Genomic DNA, 20,248 nt, shown 5'->3' on the forward strand with positions numbered 1-20,248 from the left:
ATTTCCACTATGCTGTTTCTACAGCAACACTCCCCACCATGGGCCATCACAATCATTAAAAATCTCATTAAACTGCACAAGGACATTAGTATGCTCATTATCGACTGTTATGCGAAGGCTAAATGAATGTAATGTGTAAGTAATGATGTGCGCTCTGCCAGGCCTGGCTAGGAATCGGTTAATAACCCGTTAAATTGGGGCATTTGTTAAGTTTGAGTTTGTACAATTCCTCATACAACAAAGAGTTTGCTGAAGGCCATTAAATGACGAGACTGAGTCCTGCGGACGAAAACATGCTGCCTCAGACTGGCAGGGCACAAAGCTGGACGGACAGTTGTGTAGCGAGCGGGGCATTTTTATTCAGCATGAGTCAGTGTGGTGTGTGTATGTGAATGTTTTTGGTGTGGGTGTGCTCCGCTCTTCATTAGAATACCATCTTCTGCCCTTTGACTCACAGCAAAAACAGAACGGATCGATTCCGACTCCTTTTCACACATTTGCTTTGTTTGCTCCTTTTGACTCTTAAAGATCAAATTCTGCATTTGAACAGAGATGAAGCAAACAATGCTCTTTAAAAACGCACAAAATATTTACGAAACATCCTGTTCTGGTAATGTTGGCTGTACGGTATTTTTAACATGTTTTGTCTGTGATCACCTTTAGAAGTAGCACGTGTAGCATCATTTGGTACTACAGTATTAAGATCTTTTCACGTTTCTGTATTCTACAGTAACTTTTAAATGTCAGCTTTGTTATTTTGTATCTATATGCTACACTAATGAGGCAACTGTTATTAATTAAACAATTTATATTTATTTTACAGTAGACAAGTTGCTCTTGTTTCAGGTACGACACCATAAGACTTCATTCTGAAACTTTGCTCCATGCTCAAAGCTGTGAGTCAGTAACACTGAACTGGAGCGGGACTCATGGGAGAACGTCAAATGACAGAGTATTAATTCTTGTTGCACTTCTGCATAAGTGAAGTGTGATACTGTTTTTTGTTGCACAGCATTGGCCTTAAAACACATACAAATCACAGCACAGCCATGCACATGGGACAGGCTGTTCGGTGACATGAAAAGAGGAGGACTGTGTGTTAGAGTGCAAACACATCATCAGAATAAAGACCTACAGGCCACTTAGTGATGGAGATCTGTGTGCAAAGTTACCGCCACAAATGCACATTGTAATGAGCTACTGCCCCCCAATGGACTTTAGCTGGCATTGCAGGAACCCTTGAGGGGAGTATCTGCAAAGATTGTCCCATATTTTAGGTCAGATTTCTTACAAAAGTGCCAATGTGATGAACTTCAACTTACAAAAGTGGGTCGGTTAACAACTGCAGCACCCAACAAAATCAGAGTTCTCTTTATGAGCCAAGTGACCTAGCGTTTGGCTAGGAATCGGTTAATAACCCGTTAAATTGGGGCATTTGTTAAGTTTGAGTTTGTACAATTCCTCATACAACAAAGAGTTTGCTGAAGGCCATTAAATGACGAGACTGAGTCCTGTGGACGAAAACGTGCTGCCTCAGACTGGCAGGCACAAAGCTGGACGGACAGTTGTGTAGCGAGCGGGGCATTTTTATTCATTCAGCATGAGTCAGTGTGGTGTGTGTATGTGAATGTTTTTGGTGTGGGTGTGCTCCGCTCTTCATTAGAATACCATCTTCTGCCCTTTGACTCACAGCAAAAACAGAACGGATCGATTCCGACTCCTTTTCACACATTTGCTTTGTTTGCTCCTTTTGACTCTTAAAGATCAAATTCTGCATTTGAACAGAGATGAAGCAAACAATGCTCTTTAAAAACGCACAAAATATTTACGAAACATCCTGTTCTGGTAATGTTGGCTGTACGGTATTTTTAACATGTTTTGTCTGTGATCACCTTTAGAAGTAGCACGTGTAGCATCATTTGGTACTACAGTATTAAGATCTTTTCACGTTTCTGTATTCTACAGTAACTTTTAAATGTCAGCTTTGTTATTTTGTATCTATATGCTACACTAATGAGGCAACTGTTATTAATTAAACAATTTATATTTATTTTACAGTAGACAAGTTGCTCTTGTTTCAGGTACGACACCATAAGACTTCATTCTGAAACTTTGCTCCATGCTCAAAGCTGTGAGTCAGTAACACTGAACTGGAGCGGGACTCATGGGAGAACGTCAAATGACAGAGTATTAATTCTTGTTGCACTTCTGCATAAGTGAAGTGTGATACTGTTTTTTTGTTGCACAGCATTGGCCTTAAAACACATACAAATCACAGCACAGCCATGCACATGGGACAGGCTGTTCGGTGACATGAAAAGAGGAGGACTGTGTGTTAGAGTGCAAACACATCATCAGAATAAAGACCTACAGGCCACTTAGTGATGGAGATCTGTGTGCAAAGTTACCGCCACAAATGCACATTGTAATGAGCTACTGCCCCCCAATGGACTTTAGCTGGCATTGCAGGAACCCTTGAGGGGAGTATCTGCAAAGATTGTCCCATATTTTAGGTCAGATTTCTTACAAAAGTGCCAATGTGATGAACTTCAACTTATAAAAGTGGGTCGGTTAACAACTGCAGCACCCAACAAAATCAGAGTTCTCTTTATGAGCCAAGTGACCTAGCGTTTGCATGACTACTAAGTCAAAGTAAGTCAAATGTGACAGTCCAGAGAAGCAGTTGAATACCAGGCTGAGTCAATGCTTTCCTTAAATAACTCAAGTAGACACAGTGCAGCATCAGCATTCTGACCCAGATCTCATAGGGACATTACCAAATAAAAATACAGGACTAGTTTTACAAGGCCTTAAAGGTGACATATCATGAAAATCTGACTTTTCCAGGTTTTAAGTGCTATAATCAGGTCCCCGGTGCATCTACCAACCAAGGAAACGTGAAATAGGTTAACCCAGTAACTTTGTTTTGGTAAGCCTTTTTCTGCAAGCGTCTGAAAAAACAGTCATACTCATGGCTGCTGACAATTTAGCTTTGTATTTGTAATATACTGTATAGTTGTTATAATATTTCACAATATTACTGTTTTTACTGTATTTTTAATCATTGTGCGCCAGTACACCAACGGCTGTTCGCTTTTTGGTATCTGTGTCTCAGACAGGAGATCTGCATTTCCAGTGCTGTCCGGCTGCCCGTATCCTTAATCACTTCATATTTTTCTTCCAATATCTCATCGTGCATCGCCAACAGTGCGCTTGCTCTGCGTGGTATTTTTTCTGCTGGCGACTCTGTGCACACTTCCGGAAAAATCGGACGAAAAAAATACAAAAAGCCGGCCGGTTATATAAATAAATTATTCCAAAATGTTAACTATGGCAGGTGCTTTTTAAATCACATTAAGTCTTAATGTGTATTATAATGTGAATACAAATAATGTAATTTTAAGGTAAAATAAAAAATATTAATCCTATAGCCTAGAACTGACGTTTACTTCTGGCTTTTCAAAAGTGCATGCGAGTTCTTCTTTACAAAAAGAAGCATTTCAGCTTTGTCACAAGTTAGTCTGTTTCGTTTCTCATCCAACACGTGAGAAGCTGAGCTGAACAAACGTTCACTGTCTACGCTTGTGCAGGGCGCGGACAGGTACACTCGCGCAACTTCAGCGAGTGCAGGAAAGCGGCTCTTATTTGTGCGCCAGTACACCAACGGCTGTTCGCTTCTTGGTATCTGTGCCTCAGACAGGTAGCTCTGCATTTCCAGTGCTGTACGGCTGCCCGTATCCTTAATCACTTCAGATTTTTCTTCCAATATCTCATCGTGCATCGCCAACAGTGAGCTTGCTCTGCGTGGTATTTTTTCTGCTGGCGCCTCTGTGCACACTTCCGGAAAAATCGGACGAAAAAAATACAAAAAACCGCATTATAAGCAAAAACCGGCCGGTTCCGATTTATGGCCGGTCAACCGGTGCATCCCTAGTTTGCACTGCCAACAGCATCTTTGCAAAGCCTGCATTACATTGTGACAGGATCACAAAACAATCCATGTTTAAGTTTGTAAGGCATAAAAAAAGCTTGAAAATTATTTTAAGTGTAACTTTTCGTGTGATGGCAAAGCTGAAATTTCAGCAGCCATTACTCCAGTTTTCAGTGTCACATGACCCTTCAGAATCATTGTATATGCAGATTTGGTGCTCAAGAAACCTTTCTAATTCCTAATGCTAAAAACAGTTGTGCTGCTTAATATTTTTGTTGAAACTGTGACACGTTTTTTTCAGGATTCTTTGATTAAGAGAAAGTTCAAACAAATATAATTTATTTGAAGATCTTTTGTAAAATTGTAAATGTCTGTACTGTCACTATTGAACAGTAGAGTATATGGCCAAAAGGTTTTTTTTTTTTTTTTGCAGTGGGGTCAGTGAAAACTTTGGCACGTAAAAGTCTGAACTACTGACCCCATTAATTCTTTCAGTTGAGCCCTGCTATCCTACTCATTCTCAACATAAATCGACATTGCTGTCATTTCCATTTAGATAGTCATGAGCTAACATCTGATATCAGTAAGTTGTGAAAATTAGTCATTAGTGCGGCTCAATTTCAATAATCTTTTTAAACTGGTGAGGAAACTTGGCATGTTTTCTACTACAATGAAACCTTTCAATATCTAACAAACAAGAAAGTTTAATTCCTCATGACATGACCTCTTGAAGCATTCAAACAAGACTGCTGCCTCACCTGCGTAAGTAATCGTCATCCGGCACGTCTTCAGGCATTTCCTGGTTTAAGGCTTCTTGTGGTACATTTGTTGAGCGAGAGGTGGCGGACTGCCTGTAAACACGCTCCAGTTGTCCAGTTTCCTGGTTGAAGACCAGCCCAACGGTCTGCTCCTCGTGCTGACCAGTAGCTGTGCTGCGGGAAAAGGGAACATGAGGCTCTGGGGTGTCTGGGCTGGGCTCCATGGGTCTGTGTTCAAGTAGGTCATGATCAGAATGAGAGACTGGGGCTACACTGTGGAGGGCAGGACTTGTAGGTTGCCAAGCTGCATTTCTCTCAGCAGATGTCTGCTGACCTGTTCTCTCCCAGCGCCTAGTGCCCTGATTGTAGGTGAAAAGGTTGTGACAGACTCTACAGCGGTTCATGTGACTGCGTGAAGGGTTTTCACCACCGTAGAGTGGCTGGTAATGAGATGGACCTGGTTGCTCTGGGTCCATGTTGTTATTCAGCATTTCCTGAGTCTGCTGGTCCTGCCTGTTGCCCTCTTGAGGCTGCACAAGGTCCTGCATTCGATCATACTCCATGAAATAGCGGTTAAGGTTACACTGAAGAACACTGCGGATGGAAGAAGGGCTGCTGTGGCCCTCTTCCTCTGGTGGGCAGTGCCTGCTAGAACTAGTGCCTGATGTGCTGCCGCTGCTACGAGGAAGGCCCCATCCATCACTAGATGAGGTGTAAACAGGTGACTGGCTAGAAGTCCCTTGCTGTCGCAGGACAGAAAGCAGGCTGACAGAGGAAGCGCTGGTTCTGGGTGGAGTCATACTACTACCTCGTCCATTAAGCACACAGCCTACCCAATCTGCCCCAGGGAGACGGCCTCCATCTTCCCTGCCTGGTGGTTGCTGCCGGAAAGGTGGGATGGGTGCCATTCCAGACACTCCCCTCCTCCCAGAGCTAGAAGAAATGTTCCGCACGTTGCTCCCGCCACCATACACACAGCTAAATGCTGAGGGCCGATTTGAAGCATAAGATTCAGTGGGAAGCCGTGGTATCCGCGGCTCTGTGCGTGCAGAAGAAAAGGTGGATGCGTGTGATTGTCCCTCCAGGGAGGCGGAGTCGGAAGTGTCCTCGTCAGGCGGAGACGGAACCCGTGTTGATGAGCAACGGCTACAGAAACACACTACTCCGAGTGGCTGAACGCAACCATGGTACGGCAGCCGGGATCGATCCCTCAAAACAGCATAACGCCCAGACGAATCAGACGCCTCATCACTGGAAGCAGCGAGAGTGCCTCCAGCCTGAGGGACGGAGTTGCGGGAAGTGAGGATATGCAAAAAATTGTGCAAGATGGGTGTGCGTCTTACAGGCTGGGACTGGAGGAAAGAGCGCTGACGGAGATGAGGCATCTCCACACTGTCCATTGGAATCTCAGGATCATCATCATTCTGCAACACACAAATGCAAGCATATGCACAAATTTGAAAGAATACAAATGTAATGTCTTGTGCCTAAACAACTACAATTCCAGCAAAAAGACTCACCTGTTGGTTTGAAGGGTTTACAATGGCAGTTAGAAGATAGTGACCCAACGGATCAAATCTCACCAACCTGCAAAAAACACCGGAAAATCAAAAATTGTTCACCCAAAAATTTAAAATCACTTATCATTTGCTCACCCGCATGTTGTTTCAAACCCAAACGACTTCATCTTTGAAACATAAATGAGGATATTTTGAATGAAACCCGAGTAATTTCTGTCCCTCCATTTAAAATCCATTCCACAAAAACTATGACACTTCAAAAAGTCCATGTGAGCAGTTTAATCCAAAACTGCATCCCAATGACGCACTATACACTATGCACTTATACACTTGTACTTAATTTGTCATTAACAATCGGAATCTGATAGCCCCCTCCCCTTTCGCAACGTAATTAAAGCTGTGACAGTCAAGTACATGAAGTGTTCAACATGCCACACTTCACTTTTCAGGTTTTTAAGTGCATTATCCGGGTATTTAAAGTGTTTTTTTTTTTTTTTTTCAGTGTGAACACACTATTCATTCTACAAAACGTCATAGAATAGTGCATAAGTACGCGATTAGGGATGCACCACAAGTCTTCTGAAGAGACATGATAATTTTATACGATGAACAGATTTTCTTAATATATAAACATTAATAATTATATGTTATAAATATATAACATAAATACATAAAGTGCATCAAATATGGTAAAAGGATTCTCAAATGTGCTTATTTGACATGCATGAACAAACCACATTGTTTTTTGCTCGTCAAGCTAGAACATTTGAGAATCCCTTTATCATATTTGATAAGCTCTATATATGTGCATTAATCAATGTTTATATGCGAATAAAAGCCTAAATTAAATCTGTTCATCATATAAAGCAATCGTTTATCTTCAGAAGATGGAATAAACTGCTTAATTGAGATTTCTTTTACAAAATGTATAAAGTATCAAAAGTTTGTGTTTTTTTTATTAGTGTTTTATAGTTCTTATGTATGTTTTTTGAACGACAAAGGGTTTGGGTGAGTTGTTGATGACAATTTTCATTTTTGTGCAAACTATCCCTTTAAATTAATAAAATGTATGTGCATCAAACCTGACTCTCTCTGTCTCGCTACCAGTCTTCACCACAGCAAAGGGCTCCTTCCGACTCCAGTCCCACAGATGTAGTTCATTGTTGGTGGCAATGAGCAACAGCTGAGCAGTAGGATGGAAAGCAAGGGATGCAATTGCTGAGTTACTCTCTGTGAGCCAGCTCTCACTGCCTCCCTGAAACAAAACCACACAAAAGCAAAATTAACTTGTGGTGACAAATCTACAGTAGTGGTCAACCAATATTGTTTTTTTGACGGCCGATGCCGATATCTTGGAAAGCAGGGTGGCCGATGGCCGATATAAAGCAGATACAATTTTATTTATTTTAATTAATGTTTAAGAAATTTCAAATCATTTGACTCAGTATTCTGGGAAGTTTGAGTGCATTGGGAATCATATTTTTTCAAATAAAGCCAAGGTAACACTCATTTTACATACAGCACACAGATGCATGGAAATGACATGCATATGGCAGTGGGCAAATGCATAAAGCGCAGCATAATTTGACATCACTAGTTTAAAGTTTTGTGCGTCTCCAGTGGAGCTGAACTCTCCTCCTGTCCGCATTCAATTCACACGGACCGACCGTCACGCAGAGTCCTTTGTTTAACCGTTCTATCTGATTATTAGACAGACTTCTTAGACAGAACTGTTAACGACCACGGCGAACAAGAGAGAGAAGGCCGCTGTCAGTGCCGTCAAAATAAAAGTCAGTTGCAGCGTCAAAATACGCGGCGTCGAACGCATCGGCCGATGCCGATATTTAAAAAATGCCAAATATCGACATTGGCGATATATCGGTCGACCACTAATCTACAGAAAACAAAAAACATATTAAAGCAAAGAGCAGAACGATTACAAGTTGACAAAACAATCATTGAATATGCGTAGGGCTGGACGATATGGCCAAAATTGATATCAAGATATATTTCTTAATTTCGGTCGATACGATATAATTCCGATATCGATATGAAATGCGTATGGTCAAGACTTACATGCAGGTCCCAGATTCGGACCTCTCCATCCAGGCAGCCAGAAGCAATAAGGCCAGGGATGCTAGGGTGAAAGGTCAGGCACCAGGGTGTCCGGCGGTGACCCACTAGAGAGTGAACACACTTTCCGGTCTTAACCTCTGTGATGTAGATGTTGTGGTTCACATGGGTCGAGGCCATTAAAGACCTGCGAAGAGACAAATAGCAAAAACTCTCTGAATAGCTTGTCGATGATAGGGCCTAACTAAAAAAGCCTGAGATCAGCCTGTCAGTTTACTGTACTGTATTGTACTGAAGACTATGAAAAAGAAGTCAAAGTTGTCTTACCTATCTGGACTGAAGGCCAGAAGAAAGGTTGAACGAGGGCTGTCTGGTAACTCCACTTTCTGTGACACCGAAAGAAAATCAATAGAGCAGTGATTTTACCTCAGTCACATCCAAACCACAGTATTAAGACCTATTCACGCCAAAGACGAAAACTATTATGAATGATAGATATAACTATTAAGTTTTAAAAATCATTTTAATTATATGAGAATAGTGAAGTCCACACTACAACTATAGCGATAATGACATGGAGGAATGATATTGCTGGAATCACTTTGAGAATTATCGTTTTTCAGCTGATGAACATTATAAACATTGACAGCCGATCAGAATTCACCCAGCTTTAAATAGCTTACACATTTAAAGCAGAAGCCTGCAGCACAAGCTTAAAATAAATATTGTTCTTGGTGTGAATGGCCCTTTACGGGTGCTGAGTAATGTGTACTTTTTCTAGTAAATTTTTGACAATTATTAAAAAAGACGAATCCTATGGCTATAAAGGTATTTATTTAGAAGTTCTTTAGAATTTTTGTATTAATTTAGAACGTCAAATAGTAAATAAATCCTAAAGATCAACAGTTAGCGAAACAAATAAAAACAAAATTGTCTTAAAGTGCCCCTATTATGCCATTTCCAATATTGCCTTTCATGCAGTGTGTAATGTAGCTGTATGTGAATGTAAACAATCTGCAAAGTTGTAAAGCTGAAAGTGCACGATAAATAAAGTTATTGTCTCCCAAAATAAAAAATCGACTCTGAACAGCTGAAACGAGTCGTTAGTAATTATGCGCGCCTATGTTCTACGTTGGCCAGCCGCGAACAACTTGACCTCATTGACAACTCGAACAACTTGACCTTGAACTAATCACGGGATTCACAAAACGCTCGCTGTTGAAAGATGGATCAGTATCCTGTTTATGTGGACCAGCTGCTCCACTGAATCACAACCTGTAAGTATGATAAATAATAGATGTTTATATTTTCTATAGAGCGTTCAAAATACAGAACTATTGAAATAGGCGTCTCGTTTCCGACACAGCTGTACGCCGTAGACCAATCACAACAGACTAGGCCATCTGACCAATCAGAGCACAGAAGGCTCACGGAAAGGAGGGGTTTAGAGAGACTGAATCTTTGAACTGCTTCGAACGAATCATTTGAGAATCGCTGGAAAATGAGGTGATATTAAATGCATATTTTGAGAAAACGAAAGCGTTTTTTTGACCTTGCATGCATGTAATCCTATTGTAGGAGACTCCCAAAACAATATTAGGAACCGTAAAAATGGCATAATATGGGCACTTTAAAAGTGTTCTCCTATTTAAACTTGCAGCTACAGTACACTTAGGCGGTCTTGAATTCATTGATGTTTATATTTTCTATCGAGCATTCAAAATACGGAACTATGGCAATGGGCATATTGTTTCCGACACATGCTGTACGCTGTAGACCAATCACAACAGACTGGGCCATCTGACCAATCAGAGCAGAGCAGGCTCACAGAAAGGAGGGGTTTAGAGAGACTGAATCTTTGAACCGCTTCGAACGAATCGTTTGAGAAACGCTGGAAAATGAGGTGATATTAAATGCATATTTGGAGAAAACAAAAGCGTTTTTTGACCTTGCATGCATGTAATCCTATTGTAGGAGACTCCCAAAACAATATTAGGAACCGTAAAAATGGCATAATAGGGGCACTTTAATAATATTAAAAATAGTTACTTTGTAATTGTGATAGTGATACTACAGTAAGATCAGTAGGCAGCTTATTGCTTCTGACATTACACATTGTACTGAGCAGGCATTTCCCCATACAAGAGGCTACAAGTCAACAAATGACAGAGATCTGTGCGTCAGTTACCTGGCTTTGCCATTTCATGCGCTGTGTCTTTTCCTCTACAAGCTGCTGTAGGATCCTGTGTGAGGCAAGGCCTCGTGCTCCTCGCTCTCGACTTGACAGGATACATACTGAGTTCTTCTGTCCCACCTTCATCTCCACAAACTCTTCCTCGCTCCAACCCTCTTACACCAGACCCAGAGCCGTCCACCGGCTCACACACAACTAGACCACCACTGCTACTGCCACGCTATCATTCTGGGTGAGAGACAAAGAGATCAACAAATTGTCATAAAACTTTTTTAAAAAAAAGGGCCATCAATGCTCATGAATATCTTACAAATATAACACATCATAACTTGAATACAACTCAATATTAATTTCGTGACAATGAGACAATTTCCCATTTCTTGGTAAGAAGTTATTTAAAGGGGTGGTTCACTGGTTTTTTTCTAGACTTGATTGTGTTTATGGGGTGCAGTCTAACACGTGTTAATGCTTCGTTTAAAAAAAAACACATTATTTTCCACATAATTTACCTTTATTCCACACCGCTCTGTCCCTTCTCTGAGAAACGTGCTGATAATTTCCTGCTTTTATGAAGCCCCGCCCTCAGAAATAGGCGATGGGCTCTGATTGGTTAGCTAGCCCAGTGTGTTGTGATTGGCTAAACCGCCTCTATTGCGCGTCTAACCGTCCCGTCCCTCACCTCAGCGGCATGTGGTCCGGTTGTATTTTAAACAACGGCGTCGTTAATATCGATTATCAGTTTGAGCCCAATTGAGAAGCAGAGGATATTATTGAAGAGGATCGTGCAGAACCTGTGCAAGCACGGCTTTTAATGGTAGGCCTATGTTTTTTGTTTGTTGTTGTCTCATACTTTTAGATACGCTGTTATTTGTAAATGCTACTGCTTATGTTAGCTTTTAATATACAGTTTTATCCTGATTAAAGCTTTAATACAGTACGGCAAACTGCACGCACGTCCATGTATAACGCTTCACATAGCTATGTGAAAATAAGTGTATAATTGGAACAGTTCATTGTTGGAGCTGAGCTGAATGAGAGAGAGAGAGAGATGCAGAGCAGGGGGACGCGAGGAACAGTATTAAGAACTGCTGCTTTAGAACATTGATTTTGAATCTTGTGAATCCATTAGAATCGTTAGAAGACAGAATCGCAATTCATATATGAAGATTTTTACGTGCACCTCTAGTTTTCTCTTCCTCTTCTCTAAAGCAGCGCAGCATGGCCTCGCCCCCTTTGCTGCCTTTTCCCGAGGGCGGGGTTTATCTGGGTTTGTGATGTCACGAACCCGGGAAGCAACTCGTTGTAGTCCCTACCAGTCATTTTTGTAGGCATTAAACTGCCAGAGTTTTAAAAGACGATATCTCCGTTTGCATTGAACTTTCAGCTTCGTAACTTTGCAGATATTGTTTATGCTCAAACAGCAACATCACACACTAACTACCGTTAAAAAAAGTGAAATCGCAATCAACCACCCTTTTAAATTCAGTGTTAACTCTTCCAGCATTGTATCTCACCACAGACTGTCTCCAAATATGATCTCTGCGCAATCAGCACAGGTGTCAAAGGAGATTAAAGGTGTAAAAGAACTTTTAACGCACATTGAATTAACACTACAGAGCAAAACGATGGTGTATCCTGGTGGTGTCACATGAATAGGCAGGGCATAGAAGAGCAGTGTAAAAACAATCAAAGATTGTTACAAAAATTACAAATACACACATGCAATGGCAGAAAGACTCCTTTTAATATCTTACACAGATAAATAGAAACTTTATTGTAGGGGTTAGTTAACTAAAACAACAACACCAACAAAAATAAATAAATTACATTAAAAAATCAACTATTTTATTTCAGCTAGTTGCCAATATTTCACATTTTCATTTAGTTTAACTTGATGTACTAAAATAATGAAAACTAAAATAAACATTAATAAAAACCATATATAAATATATACAAAATACATTAAAAAACTATACAAAATATTAATAAAAGGCTGCAAAGGTATGTTACTAAAATCAAACTGGTGGGAAATTAGGTAACATGTAAGATATGTAAGACAAGATATATTTCAGCAAACAACAAAAGAAAGGCTAAAATAGATCAGAACTAATCATGACAACAAATCAATAAAGATATATAATTAAATAGTCTTTATAAATAATTAAATAGTAGCAAACGCAGTTTTATGCACTTGCCTGTATTATATGGATAAATATACTTATAAAATTATAAAAATTTTATTTACATTTAGGAATACAACCCTAAGCTAACAGGGTGAAAAAACTTGGATTAGCTTTACATGTCTTGTGACAACTTGAGCTATCCTCCATCTGGCAGGCTACATGTTTGACTTCAGCTGTTATCTTCTGCTATTAAAGCTAGATAGGGGGTACAAAAGTGCTATAAACACTTAGCAAAGTAACTTCATGGTCATAGAATAAAGGAACCATTGAAAATTATATAAAATTTACGACGTTTGTTTTTGAATGAGGAAACTATGCTAACAGCTTTCACATTTAGCAGTTAGCAGGCTAACGTTACAGTTTACGGGTGATGTATTAATACACAGTTGCGTGGTGTTTAAATTATGAGTGTTATTTTGTTTAAAATATGTTTAAGACAACCACACGGGGTCTCAGATTTGGCCTACCTTTTGCTCATATTTTTGTCCGAATATACTCCTTGAAATCGTAGATGTCAAGTGAAACAAGTACGTTTTGGCACTTAAGCAGCAGGAACGTTGTTTAAATATTCAGTATAAATTTTATGTTCGGCTTTATATAAATATTGTGAGAAATAGTTTTGTTATTTCCCGAAAAGAAGGTCGAATGTACTTTAGATTTGTTGCTGTGTTCAACACCTCCTGCCAAAAAAGCGTACAGACAAAGCCAGTAGAGCACAGATCCTTCGTAATCAATTACCGAAAACATCGTTCACAGGCGAACCTGAGCTGTCGCTTTTGTTTTTATACAGTCTATAACACAGGTAAATCGGTAATAATTCAACCCTGTGCATACATAACACCTTGCTGTTTACTTTCTATCTAAATTACGGAGATGAACATAGTATTTTAAAATGTCTGTATGAAAATGCAAAATAAAATAATTAAAAATAATATATATTACCTTTCAAAGTTAAAATAGCAAATTAAGTGTGAAAACAATCAGTTCTCATATTCAGATACACCATATTTGAGGCTTGGATATCAGGGTAAACATTAACTCATAAATACAGCATAAAAATATAACAAGAGTGGATTTTCATTTTGGCCGACCAATCAGTTTACGTGTTTTTACGTCGCAGAATGCGTTGACCAATGGGAGCCCTCTTTTACCCGGAAACCCCTGTAGCTCGTCTTGTGTTTGCCAGATCAGCCAGACAACGACCGTTCAATGAGGTTACTGTACTCTGCCTCAGCTGCTCGTCCACAAGTATGAAGTCCTGTTTTCTGATCGTCGTTTTCCTCTTCACTTTCAGACTTTCCAGTGGAGAAAGGACGCTGAAGTTTGTCACTGTTGTGAGTAGTGTATAATGTAGCTATAATCTGTCTGCAGTATTATACTAACGTACTGTCTGCAGCTGTTTTGACAAATCCGTTCGGCTTAAAAACCTTTCATAAAATGAGAAACACATTCTGACTCTTTGTTATGTGTCATATTTGTATGCATTACAATGTGAGCTGAGTTTGTGTTTCCTTTTCGGTTTATTCGCTCTCAATGCTTTGTATTGATTATATTGTATCGACAGTGATATCAGTCTAGTTTGAAACGGTATCCAACAGTAACAACGCGTGAGTGGCAATATCTGCTGACATGAGTAACCATTGTTTGCTACCAACTTTGTTTTTGGCTCTACAACTTGTTCTCGACTTAAACTTGGGTTATTTGATATTGTATCCAACCTATCAGCTTGCTAAATATTTGAGTTCATCACATGATGAAACATGTTGTTACTTTCAGTTAGGGCTGCACAATTAATCGAATTTCTAATCGCGATTACAATTATGGATGCCACAATTAGGTAATCGTTCAAAGCGGCAATTAATCGTTGAAAGTCTACTTATGTTATTCTGCGTGCCTAAGATGCGTTTTTTTCTTTCTACATGTTATCTTAAGGGTTTTTCCCATTATTTTAGTTTTAGATTTAGTATAACATTATAATACCATTCATATTTTTATTTTTTTTTATAATTTAAAGAAGAAACCAATCCGCTGTATAGTTGACATTTGAGGCTTAATACTATAGAAAAGCACTAAAGGTTTTTCAGTTAGAGTGTATTTTCATATAAAAATACGGCATGCAGTTGCATCAAACAATGGTATTAACGTCATTCAATGTAAATTGTGATAATCGTAATTAATAATCACAATTACAATTTCAAGGGAATAATCGACAATTATGATTGTTGTCATAATCGTGCAGCCCTACTTTCAGTGCACCTCCCAGTTCAGTCAAAGCAATAAAATGCTTTGATTCAAGCTATCCCAGTAGGTTTATTCCAAGTAAATTCTACTGTGGTTCTTTTGTATTGGATGTATAGATAGGAAAAAGGCCTGGTTTTTGATGGGCAAGTTTTGTATATCCAATTATAAGGAAGTTCTGACAATGTTGAGGCATGTTCATTTTGTGGTATCTCAGAAGAAACAGCTGTCCATTTATTTAATTGTTTTATTGTAATTTAAGTTCCTTTATTCTTAGCCCTACAAATGTAAACCATTTCTTTGTTCTCAAAGTTCTTGTTATGAAAATCATTTATCTCTTGAATATGTGCCAACTTCATTATATTGTATGCAATATAATAATTCATAAACAAAAATGGTTCAAATTTCCATTGTGTATCCCCACTCTAAAATTCCAATCGCTTAGGCTTATACACAATAATAAAAGTACCAGATTTTATGCTAAATGAGAGTATTTAAAGATGTGGTTTAACTTTTCTTCTATTTGCACACATAAATATGTTTATTCTACTTTGTACATATGTTGGTGTTACTGTATCATATTGAAGATATGAATGTTTATACATTTTGTTTCACCTCTGTGCCACATAAAAAAACCCTCAAAACCCTTTTTTGTATTGTGGGTAGACATATTTGATACTGACACCTGGTTTAATTATGTGAAAAGAAGTGTTCTGTGGTAAATCATGACGATCAGGTCAGTGCAGATGAGGAAGTTTAAACCAGAGGGTTGTGCTGTTTTAAGCGTGATTGTGTAACATGACTGTAATTGAATGCATTCCTAGAACACCTACTTAATGATTCAGGTAAATCTTACTATAGACTTTAGTGTAAATGAGAGAAGGCCACAAGCCAGTACTGAAAACTTAATGCATGATACACATTTAAACATGGCTGATTTCTGTGAAAGACAGAGATAAGGAGATAAACTGAATCTGCTTAACCAATTAGATTGTGTTTACACACAACTGTGGCTTGTGTCCGGGTGTCAGGATGAGCACATGACAAGTTGGATTTGCTGATCTAGTCACAGTTGCACAGTGTAGTTCTTCCTCCTGAACACACACACACACATACATACACATACATACATACATGCATACATAAATCCCCAATACTTATGGGGTATTTGACTTCCTCTCCGTCAGCTTTATCGTCATGGCGACAGATCTCCAATCAAGGCCTATCCAACTGATCCCTATAAGGAGAGTGACTGGCCCCAGGGTTTTGGACAGCTCTCTCAGGTACAGTATGCAGACACACACACATACTTTATGCTCTTTGTTTTAATTGGTTGTGTGCTACTTAAGTAGCCTTTAGTTTATATAGTGACATGCAAGTATCTGTGCTATATTGTGTTTATGTATACATTAGAGGGGGTGACCCGCCCCTTACATAATTACAACACTTTTTATAGAAAAATAGTTATGAGTAAAGCCTTCATCTCACATTCAGATGACTGTTCACAAAAACAGTTTATTTCTTAATTCTGACTTTAAGTTAGCGCCAAATTACTGAATGCACCTTTAAGGATTTTATTTCATTCTTTCACCATAAGATTTAGTAAGAGGGTGTTTTTATTACTTCAACTCAATCTTCTGATCATTTCAGGAGGGAATGAAGCAGCATTTCGAACTGGGTCAGTTTTTAACGAAACGGTACACGGGATTCCTGAGTGAGGACTATGACCGACATGAGGTTACTGCCTCTTTAAATTGTTTAAACATATTCAATAAATTTAAAGGGATAGTTCACCTTAAAAATTAAAATTGTCATCATTTACTCACCCTCATGTCGTTCCAAACCTGTATGAGTTTCTTATGCTGAACACAAAAGAAGATATTTTGAAGAATGCTGGTAATCGGACTGTTGAAATTCCCCATTGACTTCCATAGTATTTCTTTCCTTACTATGGAAGTCAATGGGGACCAACAACTGTTTTATTCTTTAAAATCTTTTGTGTTCAACATAATAAAGAAACTTATACAGGTTTGGAACGGCATGAGGGTGAGTAAATTATGACAAAATTTTCATTTTTAAGGTGAACAATTCCTTTAAACGTAGAGTTGTCACATTTGTTTAAATAGAATAAGTAATCCTGTCTTTGCGGTATAGATATTCATAAGAAGTACAGATGTTGACCGCACTCTAATGAGTGCAGAAGCGAACCTGGCTGGCATGTTCCCACCTAATGGTTCTGAGGTGTTTAATCCAGATTTGAAATGGCAACCAATACCTGTTCACACTGTCCCAGCGGATGAAGAGAAGGTAGGACATCACACTGAAGTTCTGTTCCCACTTTTCTCTCCACAATTTTGTGGCACACTGAAACTTGGCCCTGACCTCTCTAGCAATGAAGTCATATTTGCTGAGCAGCAGCATCAGTAAATGTCTCTGTATGTTTAAAATCTGTTTCCATGGCTACATGACCTGCCTACAGTGTGCTTGTGCGGAATTTTTTTTTTTCTTTCCAGCTGCTTTCTTTCCCTCTGGACGACTGTCCACGTTACACACAGTTAATGAACGAGACTGAAAAAACAGACATTTTTCTTAACATGACTGAAACCAACAAGGTGAGTCCACCTTGCAAAAACTCATTTATAACAGCAGATCATATGTCATAAACATAAGATAATTTTACAGCGATTATGAAAATTAATAAGTAAATTAATAACATTCTTCCCTTAGATTTAAAGACCTGTTTTTAAGATTATATTGAATCCCTAGATTTCTGACCTTGTGAACATGCTTATTTTGTTGGGTAAATATCATGTAAATGGAAGCAATGTAAATCATTTTATTGATTGTGTGAAAATGTTTCAAATACTTCAAAAAACAGAAAGGCAGAAAACTTGCTCCTCTGTCAAAGTATTTACAGTTTACATTTTTGTTCACGAGGCAATATTCCATTTTTATTCTTGCTCCCTATTTTTTTCATGTTAGTAATTCACGTACATGTTAGTACATAACTTACAAACTTGCAATGTAAATGTGCAAAAAGGAAAAAAAAAAAACATTAGATGAGCCATCCCAGCCAAAATGGTTACTACACTGTAAAATGATGTCATTTTATGCAGGCCTTCATAGAGATGGTGAAAAATAAAACAGGACTGGAGAAAACCAACATTGAGACTATTTGGAGTGTGTATGACACATTGTTCTGTGAGGTGAGTTGCACACATGCACTCATGACTTTATCTAGCATTAGGAAAAACTTGTCGTTATAGACAAATTTGATGGCTTGTGGGTAAAACTGTTCCCTGTTCTTTGTGGACTCTTTCATGATATAGAGAGACGTTGTGGTAAATGTCTTGTAATAATGGCCTTGCCACAAGCTGAATCACTACTCCAGACTGATCTCATGATGCTCAGAATCGATTAAATCCAAATGCTCAGACAGACACCATGGACTGTGTCAGATCAGATAATCGTCTCTTTTTGTTATTCTCCTTCCCCAGGCAAAACATGGGATGCGACCACCAGACTGGGTGACTTCAAGTGTCATGGAGACGCTAAAGGTGTTAAAGAACTTTGGTTTTCAGATTATGTTTGGAGTCTACAAGAGAAAGGAGAAGTGCAGACTTCAGGGAGGTGAGAGCTTATCGCTGGTCAGAGCTTTTTTTTTTTTTTTTTTTACACGAACAACAACAGCAACAACAATAAAACTAAATGAATAAACATAATAAGAATCAAATAAAAACCAAAAGCTAGAGAATAACATTATACGAGGTTAAACATTGAGAGTAGTTTCTTAAGAAGAGAGAAGATTCTTGACAGCATTTTCATAGTTACACACTCTGACACTTTTATGCACACATATGCAAATCAGCGTTGTAGGAATAGAGGGAGAGGCTGCTTCCTCAAACGGTGTGCAGTTGCAGGGAAATGTCAATGTAAAGAAACTGGATTGACCGCTCTACATTCAGACCTGAATACACAAGTGCAGTACTGTGATCCTGTCACACTTTAATGTGCTAAAACAGCTCTTATGTTCTCATTTACAGGCCTGCTGTTAGATCAGATCATTAAGAATCTCTCAAATGCAGCAGCACTGGACTCTAAACAGAAAGTGAAGATGATGGTATACTCAGCGGTAAGTCATGTGTCACATCAGCAGACCAAAACACCCAAACTTCCTTTTTTTCAGTCAATAGCATACTAAAAAAATACATTTGTCCTCTTTAGGGTAAGCAGTTCATGTAATGTTCTCTCATGTAACTCTTTCCTCACTAGCATGACACAACAATTGTAGCCCTACAGGAAGCTCTGAATGTCTTTAATGGCCTGCAGCCACCTTATGCCTCATGTCATCTATTTGAACTTCACCAGGAAGAGAACGGGTAACATATTGACTGTGTTTTTCCTAAATGTTTCTTGTAGGCATTCTTTTGTCAACTAAAATATACCTTTGCTTTGCTCTTTCAGGACGTTTTCAGTGGAGATGTTTTATCGCAATGACACTAATGTGTCTGAGCCGTACTCTGTGTCTTTACCGGGCTGTTCCCAGCGCTGCCCCCTTCAGGACTTTGTGAACCTCACACGTGAAGTCATACCACAAGACAGGAATAAAGAGTGTCAGATAAAGAAGGAAGACACAGACACTGGTAATCTCAATCATTTACATTAATAAATGCTGTTTATTGCTTACATATTGTAACCACTTTTTTCATGCACACACAAACTGTAAATGAAGAGTTAATTAGCAAAAACAGATAACTCCGTTTTTAACCATTTTCAAAAATCATGTTTTTTCATTGTGCATTCCAATTAATCTCAATCAAACCGCAGTTAATAAAAACATAACAATAAAAACATGATTTTTAAAAATTTTTGAGTTGTCAGTTTTTGCAAATAAACTCTACAAATTATAATTATTTATTTAGGAGATGGTCCTCACTGCAGAACACAAGATCCAGGGGGCAAGGTTGGATCCACATCCAACTCCTCCCACCTTACATATACCTAAACCTAACCGTCTCCACCCCCTGATCCCTAAACCCACCCATCTCCACCCACAAACCTACCCGTCTCCACCCCCTGATCCCTAAACCCACCCATCTCCACCCCTAAACCTACCCGTCTCCACCCCCTGATCCCTAAACCCACCCATCTCCACCCCTAAACCTACCCGTCTCCACCCCCTGATCCCTAAACCCACCCATCTCCACCCCTAAACCTACCCGTCTCCACCCCCTGATCCCTAAACCCACCCATCTCCACCCCTAAACCTACCATCTCCACCCCCTAGATGTGGATCGAACCAAGGTTATTATAGTTTTAAATTTTTTAATTAGTTTTATTTTAATATCGTT

General features: G+C 39.0%; 2 protein-coding genes across 2 annotated transcripts in view; one reads left to right on the forward strand and one right to left on the reverse strand.

Annotated features, from left to right (window-relative positions):
• ambra1a (autophagy/beclin-1 regulator 1a) overlaps positions 1-13,347 on the reverse strand; it is an 81,521-nt gene extending 68,174 nt beyond the window's left edge. Inside the window, exons 1-7 of the mRNA XM_016530739.1 lie at positions 13,127-13,347; positions 10,471-10,704; positions 8,610-8,668; positions 8,286-8,469; positions 7,292-7,464; positions 6,210-6,276; positions 4,690-6,113 (exon numbers count right to left, since the gene is read on the reverse strand). Of these exons, the coding sequence (XP_016386225.1) occupies positions 4,690-6,113; positions 6,210-6,276; positions 7,292-7,464; positions 8,286-8,469; positions 8,610-8,668; positions 10,471-10,602 (2,039 nt within the window). The 5' untranslated portion in view covers positions 10,603-10,704; positions 13,127-13,347. The remainder of the gene's footprint in view (positions 1-4,689; positions 6,114-6,209; positions 6,277-7,291; positions 7,465-8,285; positions 8,470-8,609; positions 8,669-10,470; positions 10,705-13,126) is intronic.
• Positions 13,348-13,832: 485 nt separating this feature from the next.
• LOC107722384 (lysosomal acid phosphatase-like) overlaps positions 13,833-20,248 on the forward strand; it is a 9,131-nt gene continuing 2,715 nt past the window's right edge. Inside the window, exons 1-10 of the mRNA XM_016530738.1 lie at positions 13,833-13,993; positions 16,085-16,180; positions 16,548-16,634; positions 17,052-17,204; positions 17,411-17,509; positions 18,014-18,103; positions 18,395-18,527; positions 18,941-19,029; positions 19,170-19,276; positions 19,362-19,540. Of these exons, the coding sequence (XP_016386224.1) occupies positions 13,910-13,993; positions 16,085-16,180; positions 16,548-16,634; positions 17,052-17,204; positions 17,411-17,509; positions 18,014-18,103; positions 18,395-18,527; positions 18,941-19,029; positions 19,170-19,276; positions 19,362-19,540 (1,117 nt within the window). The 5' untranslated portion in view covers positions 13,833-13,909. The remainder of the gene's footprint in view (positions 13,994-16,084; positions 16,181-16,547; positions 16,635-17,051; positions 17,205-17,410; positions 17,510-18,013; positions 18,104-18,394; positions 18,528-18,940; positions 19,030-19,169; positions 19,277-19,361; positions 19,541-20,248) is intronic.

Source organism: Sinocyclocheilus rhinocerous, unplaced genomic scaffold (assembly GCF_001515625.1).
Source record: "Sinocyclocheilus rhinocerous isolate Xijiao unplaced genomic scaffold, SAMN03320098_v1.1 scaffold1115, whole genome shotgun sequence".
Lineage (NCBI taxonomy): Eukaryota > Metazoa > Chordata > Actinopteri > Cypriniformes > Cyprinidae > Sinocyclocheilus > Sinocyclocheilus rhinocerous.